At 29.5% G+C, this 24,081-nt stretch overlaps 2 protein-coding genes across 3 annotated transcripts in view; one reads left to right on the top strand and one right to left on the bottom strand.

The window, feature by feature from the left end:
• Positions 1-14,791, bottom strand: part of mino (glycerol-3-phosphate acyltransferase mino) — a 30,238-nt gene extending 15,447 nt beyond the window's left edge. Inside the window, exon 1 of one of the 2 annotated variants that reach the window (XM_011070758.2) lies at positions 14,615-14,791. Coding sequence is in view for 1 of the 2 variants with exons in the window: in XM_011070757.2 (XP_011069059.1) it covers positions 4,262-4,323 (62 nt within the window). In the remaining variant the exon portion in view is untranslated. Of the gene's footprint in view, positions 1-4,261; positions 5,321-14,614 lie in introns of those variants that run through there. The other variant, XM_011070757.2, reaches the window with a different exon arrangement.
• Positions 14,792-16,003: 1,212 nt separating this feature from the next.
• On the top strand, positions 16,004-22,970 carry LOC105154944 (Biorientation Defective 1). The gene is made up of 3 exons (XM_011070761.2): positions 16,004-16,334; positions 17,123-20,898; positions 21,104-22,970. Exons 1-3 carry the CDS (start codon positions 16,203-16,205, stop codon positions 21,210-21,212), a joined length of 4,017 nt encoding a protein of 1,338 aa, XP_011069063.1. The 5' UTR covers positions 16,004-16,202; the 3' UTR covers positions 21,213-22,970.
• Positions 22,971-24,081: the final 1,111 nt, after the last annotated feature.

The raw sequence follows: 24,081 nt of genomic DNA, 5'->3' as shown, positions 1-24,081 counted from the left end.
AAAAATCTGTTTGAAATTCGTAAAAGAATATATAATATATATAATATAATTGTAAATATATACAATAAAACTGAATTCAGATGTAAATAATAGCATAATTATTTCGAATAATTCAAATAATCAATTAAACATATTTGCTAATAAACTGCTCCAACGTAAACACGAACGTTAAATGTAATTGCGTTACATGCGTCGTGGGAAATGAAAATTACCATCGACCTTGCATGTATCAGTATAGAAATCATGCTTGACAAGATGTGGCTAATGAATAATAAAGAGCAAGGTCATGGGCAAAATCGTGTATAATACAGTGTATAAGTAAAAATGTATAATACACTTTTGCATATAAATGTGTATTTCGGCACAATTGGCGAATGGTAACATCACGTAAATAATGACATTAAAAGTGCATTTTCGCGAATCTTCTTCTAACAGTAAATTTATTGATAAAAAAACAAGACAAATATCTTCGATAGTCAACAATATGTTCACATGCATATACACACATGATAGCTTAACAGTTCTCCAATTATTTTGTAATCTGATTAGCATTTGAGCGATTCTATATCTAAAAGACTCTCTTTAAGAGGATTATTAACAAAAAGTAAAATGCAATAGCTAATTCCTTACATAGTGCCCGTTTGTCACACACACACACACACACACACACACACACACACACACACACACACACACACGCGCGCGCGCGCGCAGGAGCGGTCCAGAAACTGCAAAAACTTCTCAAAGTGAGGACCATTGATGGATTTGGTTGCCAAATTCTCAATTCCAACACCATGTGCCAACAACCAAATAAAATAAGAAAATTTTCATAGTTTCTATACCTTTCTGTTCTTATTTTTTAATTAGAGCAAAAATTTTTTCGCTTACGACAGGCGGAAAATAAAAGCCGCAGCAGCATAGATTTTTGTATAACGTCACACATATCTATAAAAGAGCAGTAAGCCTTAAGAATCGAGGAGTTTATTAAATTAAAAATTCAATATATCATTTTGTTATAAATTTGTTATTATTTTTAAGAAAGAAGATATCCAAGATAGGAGTCATGGGAACCATGGCTCCATCGTTCCATCACCGCCCCTGTCGTTTGTACCGAAGATTATAATGAAGTTTAATTTGAATTATACTGAGGAGAGAGGGGGGGGATTAACTAACTCTTCATCTTTTTCTGATTCTAAAAATTAGAAAAAATGAAGAATAAGTTGAAGCAAGTTTAAAGTTAATCTACATTAGTAGAAATTATAAAATAATATATAATATAAGAAATTATAAAATAATATATTTTTATAAAATATATTTAGAAAGCATTGTCCAATAATTCAAATAAAAATTTTTGCATACTTATCGCAATATTAAGGGACCTATTCTGTCCCTTAAAAAATTTAATTAAAAAAAACAAACTTATTGACACTTAGGGACCTATTCTGTAACTCTTATCGATTCTAACGATATCGTTAAATTATCACTGCGCAGCTTTTTTACTATTACAAAATCTGCGCAATGATAATGTAACGATATCGTTGCAATCGTTAAGTGTTACAGAATAGGCCCCTAAGTATCTATAAGTCTGTTCTTTTTAATTAAATTTTTTACATCGATCATTTTTCCTCTTTTCTTCTCCAACGTAGAAAAAACAAACTTTATATTATGCATACAAAATCTTGCAATATATTAGGTAAGTATAATTTGTATACAAATTTGTATTACATTATATATCAAGATTTATAATTTTAGTTAACTAATGTTTTTTTTAAAATATTTTTTCGAATAATTTCATTTAATTAACGTTATATATGTAAAAGCCAGACTATTTTGACTTTAATATAAAAATATATATTCAAATAAAAATATAGCAAGTAAAAAATGCTAAGAAAAGTATGACCTATTAAAATATATTTTCATAATTTTAAATTATTTCAGATATAAACATTGTATAACAGAAAAAAAATAGATGACCATCAATCTAATAATGAAGAATATCTTTTCGGATCAATTTAATAGCATACAACGTCGTTCTCGTTTAATAATAACGAGATATTTCGAGATGTATCGTTTCTGATAATGAAATAAACATTTTTATTGAGACATAAAGAGATTAATTCGATAAATAATTGGGAGAATATTAGATTAAAACAGAAAAAGGCACATGTTTGCATCGTGTAATTTATTATTCGTAAGAAATCGATAGAATTATTTTATTACATACAAAAAAATTTATAAATGAAGAAAGAAACTAATAGCATGTGCCAGATCTACATGATGTTCTTTCAGTTATAAATAATGAAGTTTTAACTGAAAAAGAGATTATTTTAATATTAAATAAATGTCAATAGTAAAAATTGAAGTTTTGACAAATTAAATCGCAGACAAAAAAAAATGTAACATAATGTTGCAAAACGCAGCTTTATTTCTCAGTTTTTATTCAAGAGTCACTGAAAGACGATCATAAAATGAAAATAAAATTCTTTGTCATTTCGGAAGTTCATGAATTCATCAATACTAATTATAATATGAAAATCAATAGCATTTTTTTTAGAATATGACTTTTTAATTTTTGAATATTAGTAACAACAGCTGCTTATTTTGTTAAATAATTGTAAATGCATATCATTTGTTAACTAATACCATTTGATAACTAACGTTTGATAACAGTTTCGCCTGTAAGATATAAAATGTCATTTGGCAGCTTGCACTTTGATCTTGTGTATCACATAAAAATAAAAAATATATAAAAAAGAAAATATTATTATTACACAATAAGTTTGCAGAAATCAATCTATGTATCAATCTATGTAAATAAAAAGACAATCGTATCTTTACAATTTTTATATCAATATTAACAAGAAAGGCAACAGTCAGCTTTAGTCTTTAGTATTTTATACTTGCATAAACTTTGACCGATTCTGATTTACTAGCTTATGCATAATTCAAAAACTTATAGCCTCGATATTTTAATACTAGGATTTTGAAAAATCCATTTTTAAGTGTTGTTTAACGATCTTTACGGAATCTTTACACCAGTGCATGTCAGTGTCTAACAAAGCGTGATAAATGTGTTCTAGGATTTTAGAATAAAAATAATTTATAGCACTCTTTGCTATAATATAAAGGATTTCAATCTTTTGATTACAAATAATTATCGTAATTTTATTGAAAATATACGAAGAGACTGTAAAAAATAAGCCAATTCATTAATCTTTCAAAATTTCTGAAGTTCCTTTTGTTCGTTATATTAGCTCGTTAACGAAAAAGTAAAAGTTATATAAATTAGAATTATCTATATAATATATAGTAAACAAGAATTCTTATTCATTAAAAAACGCTATATACAAAGGATGTCCTAAAATTCGCGGGATACTCAAAATATCACAACAAGAAAGTTCTTAAAAAAACCCATTTATCATTTTTTTCAAATAGTACTTTTTGAAAAAAGATTTAAAACTGACTAATTATAAATTATGATTAAATAGTTGTCCATAAGTCGCACATTGATATTTAGTTTGACTGTGCATAGCAATTTGGACAGACAACTGCTTAGTCATAAAATCTGGCCCATTTTAAACCTTTATATCTGAAAAACTACTACGCGAAATGAAAAATGGCAAACAGTTTTTCGACTTATTTTTTTCGAGAACTTTCTTGCTGTAGTATTTTGATTCGTAAATTTTGGGACACTCTGTATATGTTTATATATATCTGAAAATGTCATAAATGAACTCTAGCATAATTAGAAAGCTTAAATAATAAAAAGCTTGTACTTGTCGTCGAATCATTTAATGTCAAAATACAAAGATATATTTTCATATCACATGAAATAATCATAAAGCAAGTAAAATTCTCGACAAAATTGGATAATATTTCTTCTTCCCCACAAATTCATTTAAATCTTTTACAACCTGCAGAAGTCTATATCTCATTTATATAATAATAAATGCGACCGTAATCTTCAATTCGTGGGATACTTCCTTTACAAAAAATTGGACCTTAAAAAGTTAAAATTGGACAATCATATTTAACGTCAAATATCACTCACGAATACAAATATTTTCCATTCATTTGTGTATTTCATGATTTAATCTTTTTATAAAAACGCTAACGATTTTATAGAACACAACACGTAGGATACTGGCAATTCTATAAAATATTTCGAAATTTTATAAAATAGTCGGTTTAATCTGCTTTTAGAGTAACATTTAAGTCACTGATAAGAGTAGATTACTCCTAATCTACAGGATTAATTTACCTGAGATTAAAGAAATAGCAGACAACTCCGCAAAAGAGGAAGAGTTCGATGAGGCACTCCATTCTCACTTTCGAAGAGATTCGGTAATTGTAAGAGCACAAAAAAAAGGAAAAAAAAAAAGAAAAGAAAAATAACTGTTCTATGCACACTATACGTCTGTCAATCAATCAGATGTTGCTCGTCGCTGCCATACTCGTTTTCCACGATCGGATTGACGATCAATAATGGTACGGGATGTTGACTCCATCGATCGCGAGGCCCATGAGATCCATAGATCGGAGCGGTGCGCGGAAATCGCTCGTGAGAGAGCGGAGGATCCCGCGACGGTGGTTGCTCGCAGCAATTCCGAATTCCCAAAGGCGGTGATTAGGTACCGTACGATCCAACTTAGTCGATCTGGTGTCGTCGAGTATCGTTGACTTTCTACCGCAACACGTTAAGTAACCGGCGTATCCAACCGAACCGCTGGCCGCCACCACTGCTACTGAGGACGGTTCACTGACTCACTGACTCCACCGTGCGGCGATTATGATGAGCCGGCTGTGATGCTTCATGCGTGCATGTGTGTCTTTAAATATATGCTTTTCAAGGTACATTCGCCAAGGAGAGCGGAGCGCGTGACCTTCTGGATCACATAAACGTAGGGAAGCCCGCGAACGAAAGTTCTTGAATTTATATCGCATACGAAACTCTATAAATATGTAATATGGACTTCATACGATCAATTATATTATAATACTACTATCAATACCAACAAATGAGAATATTTTTGATTGTGTGATTAATATTGATGGATCGATGATGAACCAGACTTCTTGATTCTCGAGCATTAATATCTCCTACCACCGTATTGAGAAAAATATCTGGTTGGATTAACTAGAATTCTGGTTGAAAATCGATAAAATAGCATGTTCTGGTTAACTACTACAATTTTAGAATTGATAATCAGAATTCTGATTGATAAATTAGAATCTTCTGGTTCGTTCATTTTCAATCAAACATTTTTCTCAGTGTGAGCTCGAGAATCAAGAAATCTGGATTATCGTCAATATTCTCTATAGCAATATAACAATATTAACACAATCTATAATATGATTAATATTGATATTGATAATTTATTTAGTACTGATATTATATTATTGATTTTACAATATAACATTATTGCATAAAAAGGGCGCGTCAGTACACTATTAGATATTAAAGGAGCAATAGTAACCCAATCCCTTGAGTTAAATAATATTTTGTTATTTTTAATTTTCATGTATGTTAAAATTTAAATGAATCCATTTCTATGATTCTAATTTCAAAATAAATCTTCATATTAATGTATGCACTTATTAAATAATAAACTAAATTTGAGTCAAGTTTAATATATTTTCTTAAGTTAAATTGTTTAACTCCATTGTTTTAGTTAAATTAACATATTGAGTAAGAGCAGTAGTGATTGATAGAAATAATTAAAGATACCTCAAATTGGATACAATTTAACATTATGAGGTTAGGTTAGGTTAATTTAACATTATTTGATTTAGTGTATTTTTTTCAGTATAGTTGTATAATTACACAGAAAGAATGATTGTGCTAAAATATTTAAAAATTTAGCAAGATACTAAAAATAATTTTGTTATCAAAATAATTATATAAAACGCTCAATCATAATAAACAAGGATGATATGATTCATTATGTTACATTGGAAAGTGACCATTTTTTAAAGTTGCACGCGTTTCCATACTTTATATAATTTATTATGTAAAAAAAAACCTTTGTAACATGTCATAAAATTTCTAGAACAATGCAAAATAAAAAACATGAAATCAACAAATGAATATTTATAAACAAAAATTGAATCTTATACTTATAGGAGCAACCTGGATGCAAATCGACAAGCAAAAAGAATTGTCATTATACAATCAAAAGAAAAGTGAAAACTCATTCTTTAGTATTTTATTGAAACAATCGCAATACAGTTATCCTTAGAAATTTCGAAAATGCAGACGCATTATATCATATATTCTATCATATATTCTAAACTCTAATTTGCTAAGAAATTTATTAAATTAAAATTGAATTAAGCATCTTAGGGAAGAGATGGTTTTGCTGAAATATATCTAAAAATTTAACTAGCTACAGATATTAAAAATAATTTTGCTCAAATTGATTACTAAAATGTACTGAAAAACTTTTTGTATCATTATTTGTCAGCTTGAGATTCCTATATTAGTTATTTTCATGGTCCAAAAAAATTATTTTCATATCTGTACTACTTGTATCATAATATCATAATATCTAGCTACATAAATTTTTAGATATTTCAGTAAAATCGTTTTTTGTATTGCCTCTTTTTCTTCTTCGTATATTCGCGTTAGCAACTTCTGAGTTCATATGTTCGCATTATTGTTCTTGCGATGTTTTATTTCAATATTTTATTTAAAATAGTTCCGAGATAATTTATATTACAAAAAAATAAATATGTTCCTTGACTTGAGACTTTCTCTATTCGTTGAGTTTGACGGTTTGAAAGGCGACCGTAGAACAATTTTTGACTTTCATATGATTAATTAAAAACAATTAAATAAAAACTAAGATCAACATTAGCGTCACGCACAGTAAGAATGGTTTAGAATGGAAAGCTCATGGTCAGTGGAAATTTATCGACAAACTCTGGCGATCATCAATAAGATAAGATGAACGAAACAAAGGCCAAAATAGTGACGAGATATTCAGATTATATTAATAAATGAATAAAAAAATTGATTTTTCCAAATTTTCCTTGGGAAAGTGAAAGAAAAGGAAGTACAAGGATTCCATGAACAATTAATGAGACCTTAATATCGCACATAATTTTTTGTTTAAATTATATTTATTTTACACCAAAATCAGCATCTAATTCTCTTCGATTTTTTTATTTAAATTGTTTTGTTTTAATTTAAAAGAGTTCTATTAATCATTTGTTATAGATCGTAAGGTTCGAAAACAGGAGAGGAGATATTAGGTTCTTTAGATCCTAAGTAATAAAAAATCTTAAATCTTCTAACGAAATCTTTGAACGATCCGAATTACATTAAAACGAGAGCGATCGGGGTATCACTTGTCCGATTAATTTTTTTAACGCGTACGACAATTAATGATATTTAAGCATGTACAGCGATTTACGTTCGTCTTAACACGAGTGTGTACCAGACCAGACGGATTGCAACTGCATTCGACCGTTCGTGGGCTGGTATATAACCGACGGCCAAGAAGAAGGTTGATTGGTACACTCACAATTCGCGGTGCATTTTTAAAGTACATGAGTACTCACTCAGCCATATTGAATCATGACTTCGCATCATATGCAAGAAATATGTCATAAGCGACACGTTGATTTTTCTTGCGTACCATTTATAAATAAAGAAAAATTTGAATAAAATGGATTGCTGTAAAACACTTGTAAAAATGGGCTAAGACTATCCTTATTCCCCTAATAGTCAGTAAATAATCGTAAAAGGCAAAATCGTAAAGTGTGTTTACTAGTTTTTACTCATTGCGCATACGTAGCTTATTTTCATTTTACGAACCTTTTTCTAACTATTTACTAATTATCGGAGGGGATAAGAATAGTTTTACTTTTTTTTACAAATGTTTTACAATCTCATTATTCTGTTTTATACAAATTGTCTTTATTTACAATGCAAGAAAAATCAATGTAGATATCATCTCTCGTTCATGACGTCACGATTCAATATGGCTGAGACGAATACTCAAGAACTTTATTCTAAAACTGGAAAGAGATAAGGAATCAGTTGAACTTCGGTTAAGAGTAATCGTAAGATATAAAACTGTACCTAAATTTACTAGAATTCTAGTTGAGAAATTCTGATGTAATCAAAATTTTCTGATTTTCATTCATTTTTTCAGTGTAAACTGGAGATTAAGAATTGAATTTGATCAATCAAAAGCGAACTTTATATTTTCTTCTTTCTCCGATTAGTTAATTTCGATCTCAATCTCTGATATGATCATTATTTAGATATGACCAATGGGATTACACCAATGCACTAGCGCTTGTAACACAAGCGTGATTTTAATTGATATTCCGTATCCGATGATAAAAAGCAAAGTGTATTATTCTTGCCCTCATGTTTTAAACACTTAAAGATGTTTTAGTTTTAAACTTCTTCAATAGACAAAACACTACATGCTATGCGTTTTTAAATCCAAATATGTGTTTTAAATCGAAACGTTCAGGATTGTTACTATTTTTATAATTAAAGATTATTCTTTTAACAATTTAAATTATTCGACATCATAAATTTGCTCGTTGTTAGCCTTGTTTTTATCTATTATGATTTAACGCGTATGAAAAAAAATCCACTTTGTATTAGCTTACACGATTTTTTTAAATATATAATTCTCTTATACATATAATGTAATATAAATAACAAAATGCATGTCCAAAAATGGGTTCTTTTCAAAAGCAGAAAAATAACAAAAACTACCAAGAATAAGAATTGAATGATTCTTCTAAAAAATATTCCCCAATTTGACATTTTCTAAATAATAAAACTGTTTCACTGATAATAAAAAATATTTCTCTTAATACTTCTCTAATAATAAAATTGTTAGACAAATATTGATCTGTTACCACATTATTAAATTAATTTAGTACGGAACGTGTATGCGACCGAAATCCATTTTCATTTCATCAATTGTACGCGCAAGGACGTTGCAGCTACGGACTCTAGAAAATGCTGGACAATACGACATTGCGATACAGCCTATTTCGTGCCGCGCGAGTCGTAAATTAATCCCATTGAAAGCCATTAGGCGTTTTATAATGGTCCTCATTGTACGTCAATTTACGAATGTGCATTAAAATCCTCCGCAGATCGGCCGCGGCCGTCCAGGAAGGTATGGCCATCTGTGGTTTATACTCTTCTTAAATGTCGTTTTTATGCTAATATTGTGTACCGACTGCGTTCAACAGAGAAAGCAACTTTGCAGTTATTGTAAAATTCTTTAATATAATTAGTTTATTACATTTAAATCCAGTGAGATAAAAAGCAGTTTTGAAACTATTGTGAAATTTCTTTAACATGATTGGTTTTGCTGTATATATATATATATACGTATATGTATATATATGGATTCTTAAAAAATTGTGATTATTGATAGCGATTTTCCACACACTTTTTCAGAGTTCTGTAAAGCTAGCAGGACCAAATCGACAAAATCAAATTAGATTTACTGGAATTTTTAATACTCATTTTGTACTAAATTGTACTATTAATGCTTACTCTTCTAACATGGGTCATTAGTGACCGACGATTCCTGTTTGTTTCTTTGAGTCTTTCGGTAATTATAAATTATACTTTTATTATTTTCCAAAATGAAGTGCCAATATTTATTCTAGAAAGTATGCTGGTAAATTTTTAGAGATTTTTTGAATCATTCTGAATAAGTGAAAAAAACAGGTAGATTCTAGCCGTGTGTGTTTGTATGGATGAAGCACTAAATTATAACTGGTAAGGTAAGGATTAATTTAATACCATGTGCCATTTCGAAAAAAAATCGTGGCACTGCTAGTTTAATGACCAATTCAAAACAAAAGAAAAAAATATCAATAGAATTTTTTTTTTATTCTGCCAGTTTAAATATTAAATTAACAGCGCCACACTCTCTGGAAATGCACATAATATAGAATTGTTTTTGACAATACAAAATAGTACAAATTCAATTCTTTGATTTCTGATATTATTTTTTTTTCTTTTATTTTGAATTGATTCTGCCAGCTTAATATGAAGCTAGCACCGCCACAATTTTTTTCGAAATGACACGATACAAAATTATTGAATAGTGAAAAATTGAGTGCAAAATGAATACTAAAAATTCCAATAAGTCCGATTTGATTCTGCTAATATGATTCTGCTAATTTTATAGAACTCTTTTTCTATGAATTTATAAAATGTATAGGATATGTTAGTTTCATCTGTAAAATTGTTTTTCTGTAAAATTGATATATTTGAGTAAAAAATTTTTGAAGATCAATATTTAGCGATTTTTAGTAATTAATATCTCGTTAACCATTACGAAAATAGTAGAGAACTTTTCGACTCAGTTTAGTCCGCACTAGCTGCTCAGAATGGGTGATGTAATTTAAGGTCACCTTATATAATATAACGATAATATAATAAAAATAAATAACATTACAATCCGAAGCGCCACTACGGTCTAAGTATTAAGATGTTGAACTAATATATATATTATTCAAACGAATGAATTAACTTCAGAAATAATAATTACGTGTCGATATGGTTGTCGACATTAACGCAATTAATCTGAAATGTAATAATCCCCCCAAAAATTCCCCAAATTAATCTTAAAAAACTGTAATAAACTTATTGCGAAAAAATATTGCCTCGGCCGGGAATCGAACCCGGATCTCTTGCATTCCGTGCGAGATATATAAAAATAAATAAAAATAAATAATAATAGTATGATACTGTTATAATATAATGATATATTACATAATATTATATAATATAATGTGCCTATATATAAATACAGTAGATATATATATATATTTTTTTTTTAATCGATTTCTTAGATACGGAGAGATACGTCTCTCATTGTCAGTTTCCTCATACTTTTTAACAGAGATAGCCAAGAAACTGAGTCCAGAAGAACTGAGAATTTTGAGATTAAATGCGAATAATTCCAAATTGAATTAATATTTCATTCTAATATTAAAAAACCAAGTTGAATACCAAGATTACATTCGTAAATAAAACATAATAAAAAAACAAGCTTAAAATATAATCAGTATATAATATTAGTATTGGTAGTTTAACCGGCTTAGAATCGGTTTCATCAACGTCAATTATTAGATCGGTCGATTAAAGCTTGTTTTTTTATTATGTTTTATTTACGAATGTAATCTTGGTATTCAACTTGTTTTTTTAATATTAGAATGAAATATTAATTCAATTTGGAATTATTCGCATTTAATCTCAAAATTCTCAGTTCTTCTGGACTCAGTTTCTTGGCTATCTCTGTTAAATTTGAGAAATGCCAACTGCTAAATTAAAAATTTATCATTTTTAATGAAATTTTTTAACAACAAATCTGTTACAAAATATATATTTGTAAAAATATACAAAATGTATTCATATTTAAAAATTTAATTTATTATGCTACATACACTTTTTCTTTACTCTGCGTGCGTGCGTGCGTGCGTGCGTGCGTGCGTGTGGGAACAGGTTAGAAATAAAATAAATTTTGAAGTCTTGCTATTGACATTCTGACAAAGTTAATTAGCCAATCAAGTAACTGGCATTAATGAAATCGGCCTTTATAGCACTTTTTCTGCAGAATATGCCGAATATGCAGTGTTACATTAAGTAAGCACTACCAATTACAAAATAAGTTGTGCACCAATTTTATTTCATATTTATTAAATTTGTGAAAGTTGTTTCTTTACTAAAACTATAAATGCCGTTTTATAGAAACAATCTATAATCAGGAAAATGAAACTTAAAATCGGTGAAAAAAGTTTGAGGATATTTGTTGTAAATAAAATTTAATCGAATAAGAGATTTTATTAGATGACGTGAGCGTGTGCGAATACGTGAGCGAGCGATTTTAACTACGAGATAGATTGCGAAATTAAATGTAAATGTAATTTAACCGAATAAAATTTTTAAAATGTGATAAGTATAACTAATAGAATATATATGAAGTTAGTAAATAATTTTAAATTTATGTTATAAACATAGATATGACTTTCGTAATTGTGATAGGAGACTGAGATTTTTACGTATAAAAGTTAATTTTAGATATAAATAAATTAAATAGTCGGTTCTTCATTGGTTATCTATATAGATATAGTTATAATCTTTCTCTATGATAAAAATCGAATATATTAGGTGTTGGAATTAATTCGTAGCGTTTTACAAGTGATGGGAAGTACTTTCATTAATGTATTTTTTAATGCTCATGTGAAATAAATAACATTCTTTCATTAAAAAACGCTACGAATTAATTCCAACACCTAATATTTTGACGTCTTTAAATGTATTTAATCCTGCAATGGTACACTTTATTTTCAGCATTTTAGAGTGGCTGACATGAGTGTCATTTGTGTCCAATCCGATTTTAAGACTCTTAAAGTTCTCGAAAAATTCTGCAAAAATTCATACATGTCTTCTAAGATTTCTACTAAATTATTCCACTAGATAGACATTAGAAAAAAGTTTGGAAAAGTTATAAAAATTACGCAAGTATAAAAGAAATAAGAACTGTTAAAAATGGCATAGACACAAATGTGTGTCATTGGAGGGTTAAAAAGTGTGATACGCAAAAATTTCAATTTTTTAAGAATCATCTTTATATATGTATGTAATAATATAATAATAACGTATTACTTATGTAAAAATAATTATTAGTTAAGAATTATTTTTGTTATAAATGTGCAATAAAAATTATAAAATGCGACAAAAAAAGATTACACATTTTTACAATTATGAAGAATAATCATATAAGTACTAATGTCTTAAATGAAATTATTATGTACCTGTACGATTATAAAGAATAATCATATAAGCGGTAGTAATGTAATTTCTTTGATGAAATATTATATGTATCTATATTGAAGACATATTCTTACACAGCGTATAGAAGAGAACAAGTTCAATCGTTTATGAGATAATAAGAGAATAATTATGATATGTGTATCGATTAAGATAATATCAAGAAATATATGATAACCTCGCATTGACGTAAACATAACTATAAAATTTGCCTTTTCATGATGCGTTTAGATTAATTTCCATAAAACCTGTCGCAAAAAATATTCTCGCATGTTTTCATGAATTTAAAAAAAATAGATAAATAAAAATTTATAATTAACTCGAATATATAAATACACAGAGAGACGAAAAAGCATAATACAAAAAAAAAAGAAATTTCCGACATGTTCTTGCATAGCGTGTAAAAGAGAAAGTAGAAGTTAAATGTTCTTAATATGACATGGTTAATGAAATGCGTATCGATTAAGATAATATTAAAAACTACGTAATAAAAAATTAGCATTGACGTAGTCGTATATTTTGTTTTTTCATATCGTATAATTTATAGTAATTATATAATTTGTCTTTTTTAATAAGGAAATCTACAATCTTACATAAAATTTAAATATTTTATCTTACATAAATTTTCCTAAAATTTTTCGCAAAAAATATTTCAATATGTTTTCATAAATTAAACAAACAAAAAAGCTTAATTAACTGGAATAAGCGATAATACGCAAACAGACAAAAAAACATAATATAGAAAAATGCAGAAACTCTTTAAAATATTCATATTATATATACTGATTAGTGGCAAAAGATAATTTTTACTAAAAGTTAAAGTTTTTTTTTTATTTTTTTAAGACTTAATTCGATATTAATTTACATTTTTAATTTCTTTTTTCAACTCAATTTAATGTTAATTTGTATACATATTTCTAATATTCAATTTTAAAACATGAATTATATATGCATGCATAAAATATTGCTCAGTTGTTACGACATAACTTAACATAACTTAAAGTTTTTTACAAAATTTCGTAATATTAATTTTAAAATGCAATTTTGATGCAATAATTAATGTAATAACTGCTATAATGATTGATTATCGAAGAATAAGTTGTACTTTCAATGCATGTTTTTCTTTTTTTATGTTTATTTTATATATATATATATATATATATATACACACACACACACATATAATATTATACATAAAAATATAAAAACATAAAATATATTATATTTCTCTTTACGTTATAATGTAATATTATAATATTTCATATTATAATAAAATTATAATATTAAAAATTATATTAAAATATTTCTTTGTTTCTGTTTTGTAAGCAACTCAAAATGATAATTTTTTAGTTACATCGTTGTTGCAGCAAATGAGCGATAATTAATATAATTTATTAAAATACGAACCATACACTGTTTATCGGACAATACATTATAAAGAGTACAGTTCGCAAGTTCCGATAAATCATAATTGCGATGTTTTCAAGTCCATATTGCTTTCTTTTAAAAGAGCAAACATTCGATGTCAGAGGCCAGATATAATTTCTCTCGTAACAAAGTGAATCTTTCGTACTGAAGTACATTAACGCATAATAAGATCACATATCGTAATATAAACATGATTATTGCGACTCGAGCCTTTTCAACTCATTCATCTCATTCAGGAATAGTCAGGAGAAGCTGGGTGAAACGGGTGCAGTTGGGTGAAATCCGATAAAGTCGCAATCAACATAACCTCTCGCGTAACATAGTTCAGATACGATCAAACGAGATATGGTAACTCACTTCTCCAAAACTGCTCCAACAGGATTCTCCCGCGCTGCGTGATTCGTTCTCGCGAATGTACTTCAAATTCCTCGTGTACTATCAACTACTCGCCGAACTTGATAAGAGCACATATACACGTGACGCAGGCATCAACGACAACGATCGCGACACACTGCGACGCACACATTCTTACATTCCGAAATAACGGCATGGATACAACTTCGATTCGTTTTAAATGAAAGCGCAAATTCCAACAAAATTTTCTGTTTTTCCGCGAATTGATCTAATTCGATAAGGAAAGAATTAAGCGAGTGTTACAATCTTTTTTCATTAATAAAAGATATTAATAAAGCTGTATCTATTTATATAGATTTCACATTTTCGTTCTGTTAAAAAGCAATTCGTTCATAAAATATGCGTTTTAAACTTGCATTTAGACAGTAAACGCCTATTTGTTTCGTTTATCAAATGAGGATAACGATTGGTTACTGTTAGTAAAATTGTTAGCAACTTTATCGATCACCGATATATTATTGGTATAAAATTAATGACAAAAATTGTATGTGTTCGAAATCAAAAGTATTCTGATTTCTGCAAACTGCACACCTGATGGCAAACGTTTCTATGGATGTAGTAAAAATTTCAGTAAAAATACTTTAAAGCATTGATTAAGTGCAATCAATTATTTTCTCATAGCGTAAAAAGCTGGTTCAACTCTGATTCACCTTGTATATTTATATCATAAATATTCTAATATTAATATATATTTTTGTATCGCAATAACTAGATTCCAGTCATTCCAGGAATCATTTAATATTTTAGAGAGATGACAATTAAAATTAAAACATACGCAATGAACATTAGGCTCTATTGATATATTGCAAAAATTTTTAAAATCTGTGAGATTTTTATGTCTGACACGAATTACACAATTTCAAACGCAAGATTTTGTACATAAAATATTTTTAAATAAATTAAGCAAATATAATGAAATTAATATACAGAAACTAGAGAGCATAACTCAAAATTTTAATTTTTAACTTATTTTTTCTACATTTATTATTATTTTTAACATTATTATTTTTATTTATATTTTTACAAATTTATGATTAAAAAAATTTTTTTAATTTGATTTTTATTTAATATAATTTTTTTTATTTTATATATATATATATATTGGGTCATCTAAAAAGTATCCGCGGTTTTTAGATGACCCATATATATCTATTTTATATATATATATATATATATATATATATATATATATATATATATACATATATAAAAGAATGTATATTTCACATATTTCAAATTGTTAAATAAAAAGATCGATTGAATTGAAATTTCAATTAAATCGAGAAAATGTAAATATCCGTAAGATTACAAAATATTTGAGATCTCTTTCAGAACGGTTAGCAGTAAATGCGCACAAAGCGGAAAGCGCACGCTCGAATGCGAGGAAATATGGCCGCGATAATTGCGGTACATGTTCCTTGACGAGAGTCTGGAGGTTGGTGTCAATCAGTCAAAATGATCGTCTCTTTTGTTTCGTGACGAGCGAAGTGCAGCAAAGTCTAGCTTCAGCAACTGGCGTTCTCTTAACAACATGGAGTTAGGCCTGTCCAATACGTTGTTAGCCGGTGATCCACGATTAATTGATCACATAGTGGGTGAAGTTAAATCCCAAGGTATTTTTGATCAATTTCGGAAAGAATGTATTGCCGACGTCGATACAAAGGTAATTCTCGTAGTTGATTCTTGACAATGACTTTTTTTGTAAAAGAAAATTAAAGCTTTCTGCCTGACCTCTTTGGGTTAAGGTGACCCTACATGATCAATAATACTGATCAGTAATATTGATCGGTAATACTAACAATACACATTAATATTTATAGTATTTTTTACAATCTTACATGATCAGTATTATTGACAATATATTTCAATTTTGTTTTACGTACAATTGCACTGTGACATACTGCGACAGTGACATAGATCCTAACAAAGCGATATTGATCCTCAAGAATCAAAAAATTTAAATGACTGTCCGTATTCTACATGAATCTATCAATATTAACTATATGATCAATAATAAATTTATTAATTCTGACAATATTACTGACCGAGTAGGATCACCTTTAGAGGTTATATAGACATAATTAGGTCATGTTCATATTGCTGCCAGTTATCAGTATAGTATACATAACAGGATTTTCAGTATTGACAGTTAATTGGCAGTAATATACGAACATATCTTAATATAAGGCATAATTGTAAAAAAATGTTTATTTTTATTTTTATAACAACGTGATACTCATGTGATTTATAATATTTATATAATAGAAGCTTTTAATAACCAATTATCGTTGTATTTTTGTTAAGTTTTGATTTTTAGATTTGAACTCTTAAGAGTGATGTACTATGTATTATATATTTCTAGATGTTGCATATATATTATATAAAAACTAATTTATTTAATAAAATATATACTAATATAATATATCTAATGTAACATATGTATAATTTCAGCCTGCATATCAAAATCTAAGGACAAGGGTTGAAGGCTCTGTAAATTCTTTTCTCAGTAAGCAAGTATGGAAACCAGATTTGAACAAAAATCAGCTCAGAGAAACTTTGCGCAAACATATACATGATGCACCATATCTGGATGCTGGCGTGGAACGAATAGTGGACCAAGTGGTGAATCCCAAGGTCTATTCTGTTTTTATGCCACAAATAGAAGACGTGGTATATAAGTTTCTAGGTATAGAGAGGCCAAAGACAAAAGAGAAGAATGGCGCTTGCGGACTTAAAGATTTATTACCTAAAGATTTGGACCCAGTCTCGCCAGAGTCCGATAAAAACAGTTTGAAGGATGAATCTCTGGAATCTATGGATATAAACGACGTAAATAATCTTGATGAAAAACAAGATGAGAAAGTTGACGAACAGAAGCCACAAGAAGGAGAAATATATAAAGATAAAAACAGAGCTGATTCAGAAAATGGATACATTTCTTTGGAGGAAAAGACTTCAGACGAAGCCTGTAAAATTTTAAGTAAAGATGGGAGTAATTCAAACTTAAACACAACTGCAAAATCGGACGATAAAGTGGACGAAGAAGAGGAAGAAGTCAGTCCAACGTTTGAGCCTATTGACATTATGAACTTAAATGAATCCAACATTTCCAACGATTCGCATTTATCGGGAATATCAGAATTAACGAGTCATCGATCTAGAAGTCCAGATTTCTCCAACGAATTGTCGCGGGATAACTTTGAGTATAGCAATCAAGATTCTCAGCTTAGCAAAGTTTCCTCAGATTCTCGGTTGTCAATAGTGACAGACTTTGGTTCCTCTAATCATGATTTAACACCAGTTCATGATTCCTCGAGAGATGAAACAACAAAGGATAAAGGCGAAGCTTTTACTAAAAATAGTAAAGATAATTTCAAAGCAATTAGAGAGTTCGATTCGTCTAAAAACAAGTCGACTAAAAGCAGTTTTGATTTTGTTAAAGGTAAAGATGTGCAAGATTATAAAGACACGAAAGATTACAAGAGTACTAAAAGTGTATCTTCTAAAGAAAATTCTCGTGATGCCACAGATAGCACTATTAAAGATAAATATGAGCATAAGAATAAAGAGAAGAACAAAGACAGCGAGTCCACCAAATCAAAAAGCACAAAAGAAAAAGCTGCTAGTAAGGAGACAAAATATTACAAAGATAAAAATAATGAGAGAAAGAAATCGGGTAGTGAAAAGTATGATAAACATAACAGCGAGAAGTACGATAAACACAGTAAAAATAAATCTAAAGATAAAATTGATCAAGTCAAGGAAAGTTCTGACAAAATTAAAGATATTCCAGAAAATTTAAAAGATAATAGTAATAAATTCAAAGATGAGAAACCTAAGGAAATGGATAAAAAAGATAATATTAATAAGGAAGTGAAAGATTTGAAAGATATTTATAAGGAGAAAATTAGAGAGCTTCGAGAAAAGAAGGAATTGACTGAGAAAGAAAAATTGAATAAGGACAAAGATGTTAAACTTATTAAAGAGACTAAAGATAAAAAGGATCCCCTTAAAGATAAAAAATCAAATAAGAAAGAGCACAAAAGTTCATCATCATCGTCATCATCATCAAAAAATCCTATGAGTCATCACGAAAGTAAAAGCAGCAAGACGTCGGAAAAGATTGTGGATGGAAAAGATAAACGATCAGATTCAAAGGATAAAGCAAAACGAGATGAGAAACGATTGCTGAAAGAGAGTAAAGGTAAAAGTCATTACAGTAGCAAGTCAGATTTATCGGACAAATCTGACAAGTCAGATTCAAAGAAGGCTTCCAAAAATGAGAAAGAAGATAAAGGTGGAAAGGTAGATGTGAAAAAGGATGTCAAGGCGAGCAACGAGAAAGCGACAAACGGTAAGAAGGACGTGAAGAGCCACTTACAACAGGGCAAGAGTTCAGATCGCGCCGAAAAATCAGATGGTAGAAAGGAATCAAAATCCGATAGCCCGTCTAAGGATAAAAAGCGTAGAGAGGATAAAAAATCCAAAACGAAGGACGACCATTCGAGTTTACGAAAAAACTCGAATGATCGGCGTTCTACGGATAGGGATGGTTCGAACGGTTCAAGTAATAAAACCTCACCATCCAGCAACTCGAATTCTAATGTGACAAGTAATAAATCGAACACTTCGAATTTGACAAAGGATAATCATGTCAGTAATTCTGGTAGCGAAACATCGGACGGTATCGAGGAAACGCAAGTGAATGATTCAAAATTATCGCATTGTAAATTACCTCATAAAATCAGTTCGCAACTACTAACAAATGAAAAGAGTTATTCAAAGGTGGAGACTGATAATAGCAACGAAGTATACGGTGGACAAGAAGAAGAAAACACAAATCCACGTGACATAAATCTGCCGTTAAAGAAGAGATTGCTGTCAGATAAAGATGGTGATTCAACTTCTGATGTGAAGCTCAAGAAACCGAAATTCGCAAAAAACATACACGAAGCTAAGAAACTGATGAAAATTAGGAAACAAATGGAAAAGCAGAAACTTAAAGAGGATAAAAAAGTAGAGAAGAAAGTTGTACAGGAAGCAGACCAAACGAGTCAATCGAATACGAAGAATGCCGATAATCTTGAGGGCGTGCCGGACGATGAACGAGTACAAATTATAGAGATTCCCGATGAAGAGTACGAAGAACCTTATCCCGAGAAAGACGAACCTCCTTTAATGTTGGACGAAAGGTCGATAATAATGCCAGGAACCGAGTCTTGTACAAACGACTTCTTAAAAAAGTTGTATATAAGACAATCTTCAAGTGAGATAGTATCAAATGTACCATTAAAAGAAACACAGACTACACAAGATTCCAAAATTAATGAGAAACACGATGCACAGTATGTTGAAGATGTGCAAGTCTCTAAAAAGAGATATAAGGATGACATTGAGGAAGATTCAAAGAACAAAACAGAACGTATGATTGTTAATGAAGAAAATCGTCTACAAGTGGAGGAAACGCTTGTTTCGCAGAAGCTGGAAAAACTCGCAGCTCCAGAAAAATCAGAATCTGTGAAGCATGAGAGAAGTAGCAAGGTGAAACAATCAACAGAGAAGAATACGGAGACACGAGATTATAATCAAGTGGAAATACAGGATGATAACGAAGAAGTGAAGAATGACAATCCATGGGAAATACGAGACGATAATAAAGAATTACCGGATGAAAAACAAACAGAAACCTATGTGTCATCCAAAGCTAATACAATAGACTCACATACTGATTGTATGGAAAATAAATCTTCGTCCTCCGCGATCAGCGAGGATAACGAAGACTGCCGTTACTTCAAGACTGATAATGAGAAATCGGAAAGGTTTTCCAACTTCTTAGAATCTCTAGAACTTGTAGAGAACTCGTCTTTGGAGGACATAATAGAGAGTTTAGGTGGCAAGGTGATTTCTTCGATACCGAAGTCCATGGCGGCACCACCGTTACCGAAATTGCGCAAACGTTCATCTAGCCCCTTGTCAGATATACTAGTGAATAATTCGGACAACAATAATGATGGCTATAAGCAGAAATTGTCATCTTTGCCCAATGAAGACGTTGTTAACGTCGTCAAAAAGAGGAAATATACTAAGAAACCCAGATTCTCAAATGTATGTAGTTCACAAGGGATCTCGAATGGCGAGAACTTTGTCATGCCTTTGAGCCCTGATAGCGACGTGTCTGCCACGAGCGATAAAACAGCGTCGACTAATGTGATCAAAGAAGAAAAGAGGTATGTTACATTTTTTTTTGAGATTTTTATATAGCAAAATTACTTATATACTGTTATATTTATTTTGTTATTATTATACATGCTTTGTATCTATTCTACAAATGCACGAATTGACTGTATCGTTTTAAATAAATATTAATTTCTCGAGAAGGATCACTTGAGAAGGATCAATTCTGTTTAACATTATTATTCCTTCAAATTGCAGCCGTGTTAGGACCAGTCATCAACGATATTCGAGCGATGACTTATATAAACCACGTCCATTATTTTCAAGTTCTTCTCGTCGAAGCAGACGATCGAATAATCAAGCATAGCTAGCGCCCCAAGGATTCAGCTTGAACAATCTTTGTACAATTTCCAATTTGTATTTATTTCGTTTCATTATACAGTAACATGCATTATATATTAATACATTAATTTCTTACTTTATTATAATTTAACAAAATATTTTTTTGTATTCACATATAAGGCTAATGTCATTTATTGTTGTTTTATTTCTTTGTCATTAAACAATAATTCCGTACAAGTATACGCAATTGGATATTTATTGGATATTTATATAATTAAATTATATATATTATTAACATTTTCAACATTTTATAACATTTTAAACATTTCAAACATTTGTTTATACCTGAAATTTTAAGTATGAGCTAAGAAGTTACAAATCTAAGTTCTATTAAATTATATAAGCACTTATTAATATTTATTAAGTTTAAATATAGACTAAAATATTTAATTAGTGCTTCATTGATCTGCTTTATTACAATATCTTTTTATACATTTTGAAACAACGAACTGTTATTAATTTCAACATCTTCCATGTAAAATGTAATATCTAAGAAATATTAAAAGATTATGATGTTGAATGGTATAACAAGATTGATTGTTATACTATCTCATAAATCTCGGGTAATGTGAATACTAGAAAGAAATATTTTTTTTTTTTTTTCGAATATACTCATCTGCAGACTATCAATTTAGTTGGAAATGAGTGTATCTGCTTGTACGTTTGTGTGCGCGCGCGTGTGTGTATGTGTGCATGTGTATGTGTGTGTGTGTGTGTACGAGTATCTGTAGATATACACAATTTAAAAATGATTAAGATTGTAAAGTTTGCACAAGAATAATAGTCGATTCATTCTACGACCATGTTGGATTCAATCTGACAAAACTGTTTAAGCACAATTGTTTCTATATATTAAAATTCGTACTTGTCTTCATGATTCCATGTGTAGATCATCGTTTACTAGGATGACATTAAGATGCGTAATTTACTATTTGCTTCTTTGTGCAAGTTGACAGTTGATAGTACGTAATTATAGCAAGCACTTTACAAATGTACATCAAGATATATATAAAATTATAAACAGTATGTGCTAGATTAATAACAAATTGGACGCACTCAGTGAACACTGGTATACATTAAAGTTATCGTATTAATTGATATAAAGTATGTTAATATAACATCAATACATTTCATTATGCCGTTAAACAAAATATATATTTTATAATTCAAAATATTTGCATTTCACTTTTTACACTCAGATTTAATCAATGTATAACGGTTTTAATATGTATCAATGCGCATTAGTGCGTTCAATCGAATTTACTATAACTTTTTTGCTTACATACTAGTTCTGTAGAAGAGAATGTAGTTCTTATATACATTTATAGCTTTTATACAAGTAATTAATCTTTTGCAGGAACATTCTCACAAGCAACTCCGATATGCGTGTGTATGTGTGTGTGTGTGTGTTTTGTGTGTGTGTGTGTTTTGTGTGTATTTGTGCGTGTGTGCATATATGTGTGTATATATAAATTAAAAGAATACAATACGGATTGTTTATAAGATAAAAAAAGCGTCATATGATTTAAAATCTAAAGTTTTTCCTTAATTTGAGCTCACGTCGTTATCTCACGTTGTTGGATAATTATTTTATAATTTTCATATCCTTACGTCTTCGTCTTTTCATGTTATTTATGCATGTTAATTATGCATGTTTTCTAGCATAATTAATCTTCTCCTTTGAATACTCGGATTACAAAACAATAAAAGAAAACAATTGAAATTCAATGTCTTGTTATTCTCGCAATTGTTCGTGCAATACAAGCTGTTTCATTGAAAATGGCAGCGAGCACATAAAGTTGTGATATATATAATTATATATATATATATATATATATATATATATATATATATATATATATATTATGTAACATATATTTTTAGATCTATTTTAAGAAGCGCATCTTGTTTTTATTAGTATTCCGTAACATTAATAAGCTTGTATAATATAAACGTGTACATACAAAAAGTACGCATATCACTTTATTTTAATGAGAATATCTTAATATAATTCTATATTTTTAAATTTCCAATCTATTACACAATCGATTCTTCTGTATTCAAAAAGTTTATGAATTTCCCACCAATATTAGAATCGCTTTTGAATAAATGGAATTTTACATACCTATATGATATCTTGTATTAAAATACATTTTATTAATAAGTCCGTAAGAAATTTATGTTGTCAAACAAAGTAACATAATGAAAGTAATATAAATTCTACTTTGAAATTCCGTGCGTTTAATTAATTCCAAAATTATTTAGAGACACTTCAATGAGAAATGACTCATTGAATTGATTATCAAATCGATACCAATATGATAATTTTGATATGTCTAATTGATGATTATTTTTCGTTGAGATATTTACGAGCAATTCGATGCTGATACAAGAAATTTATAGATTTTTGCACAACGTGTGTATAGCTTGCAGTTCGTGTGTCAATTTTTGATGGTTATTGATCTCGTTACCGTTGTTATCGATCTCAGAGACCATGTCAGAAGGAAACGCTCGCTTTCATTCTCTTCCCTCTTGTCTCGTGACAGTCCCCCGCGTCGCGTCGCGTCGCGTCGCGTCGGTTTGATTCAGCCTTTAGCCGCCAATCGACGAACAAGGTCGTCGCAGCTATGTGCGAAGATTAAGAATGATAGGACGATGACGGGATTAGATATAATAAAGCGACGGTTCCACACCGACTCTGGGCTTGTTTACTTTGTGCGTCGCGACTGCGATAGTGTTGCATATTGTATATTGCAATTATTGCAAATGCCACTCGACCTTGTCACTTAAACCGTCTCATTCTCGCTCGGCGCGGCGTACGTTTAGAAACTCGT

Source organism: Acromyrmex echinatior, chromosome 1 (assembly GCF_024713525.1).
Source record: "Acromyrmex echinatior isolate Ae372 chromosome 1, ASM2471352v2, whole genome shotgun sequence".
Lineage (NCBI taxonomy): Eukaryota > Metazoa > Arthropoda > Insecta > Hymenoptera > Formicidae > Acromyrmex > Acromyrmex echinatior.
Note: the sequence above shows the minus strand (reverse complement) of the source record. Positions and strands in the feature narration are given on the sequence as shown.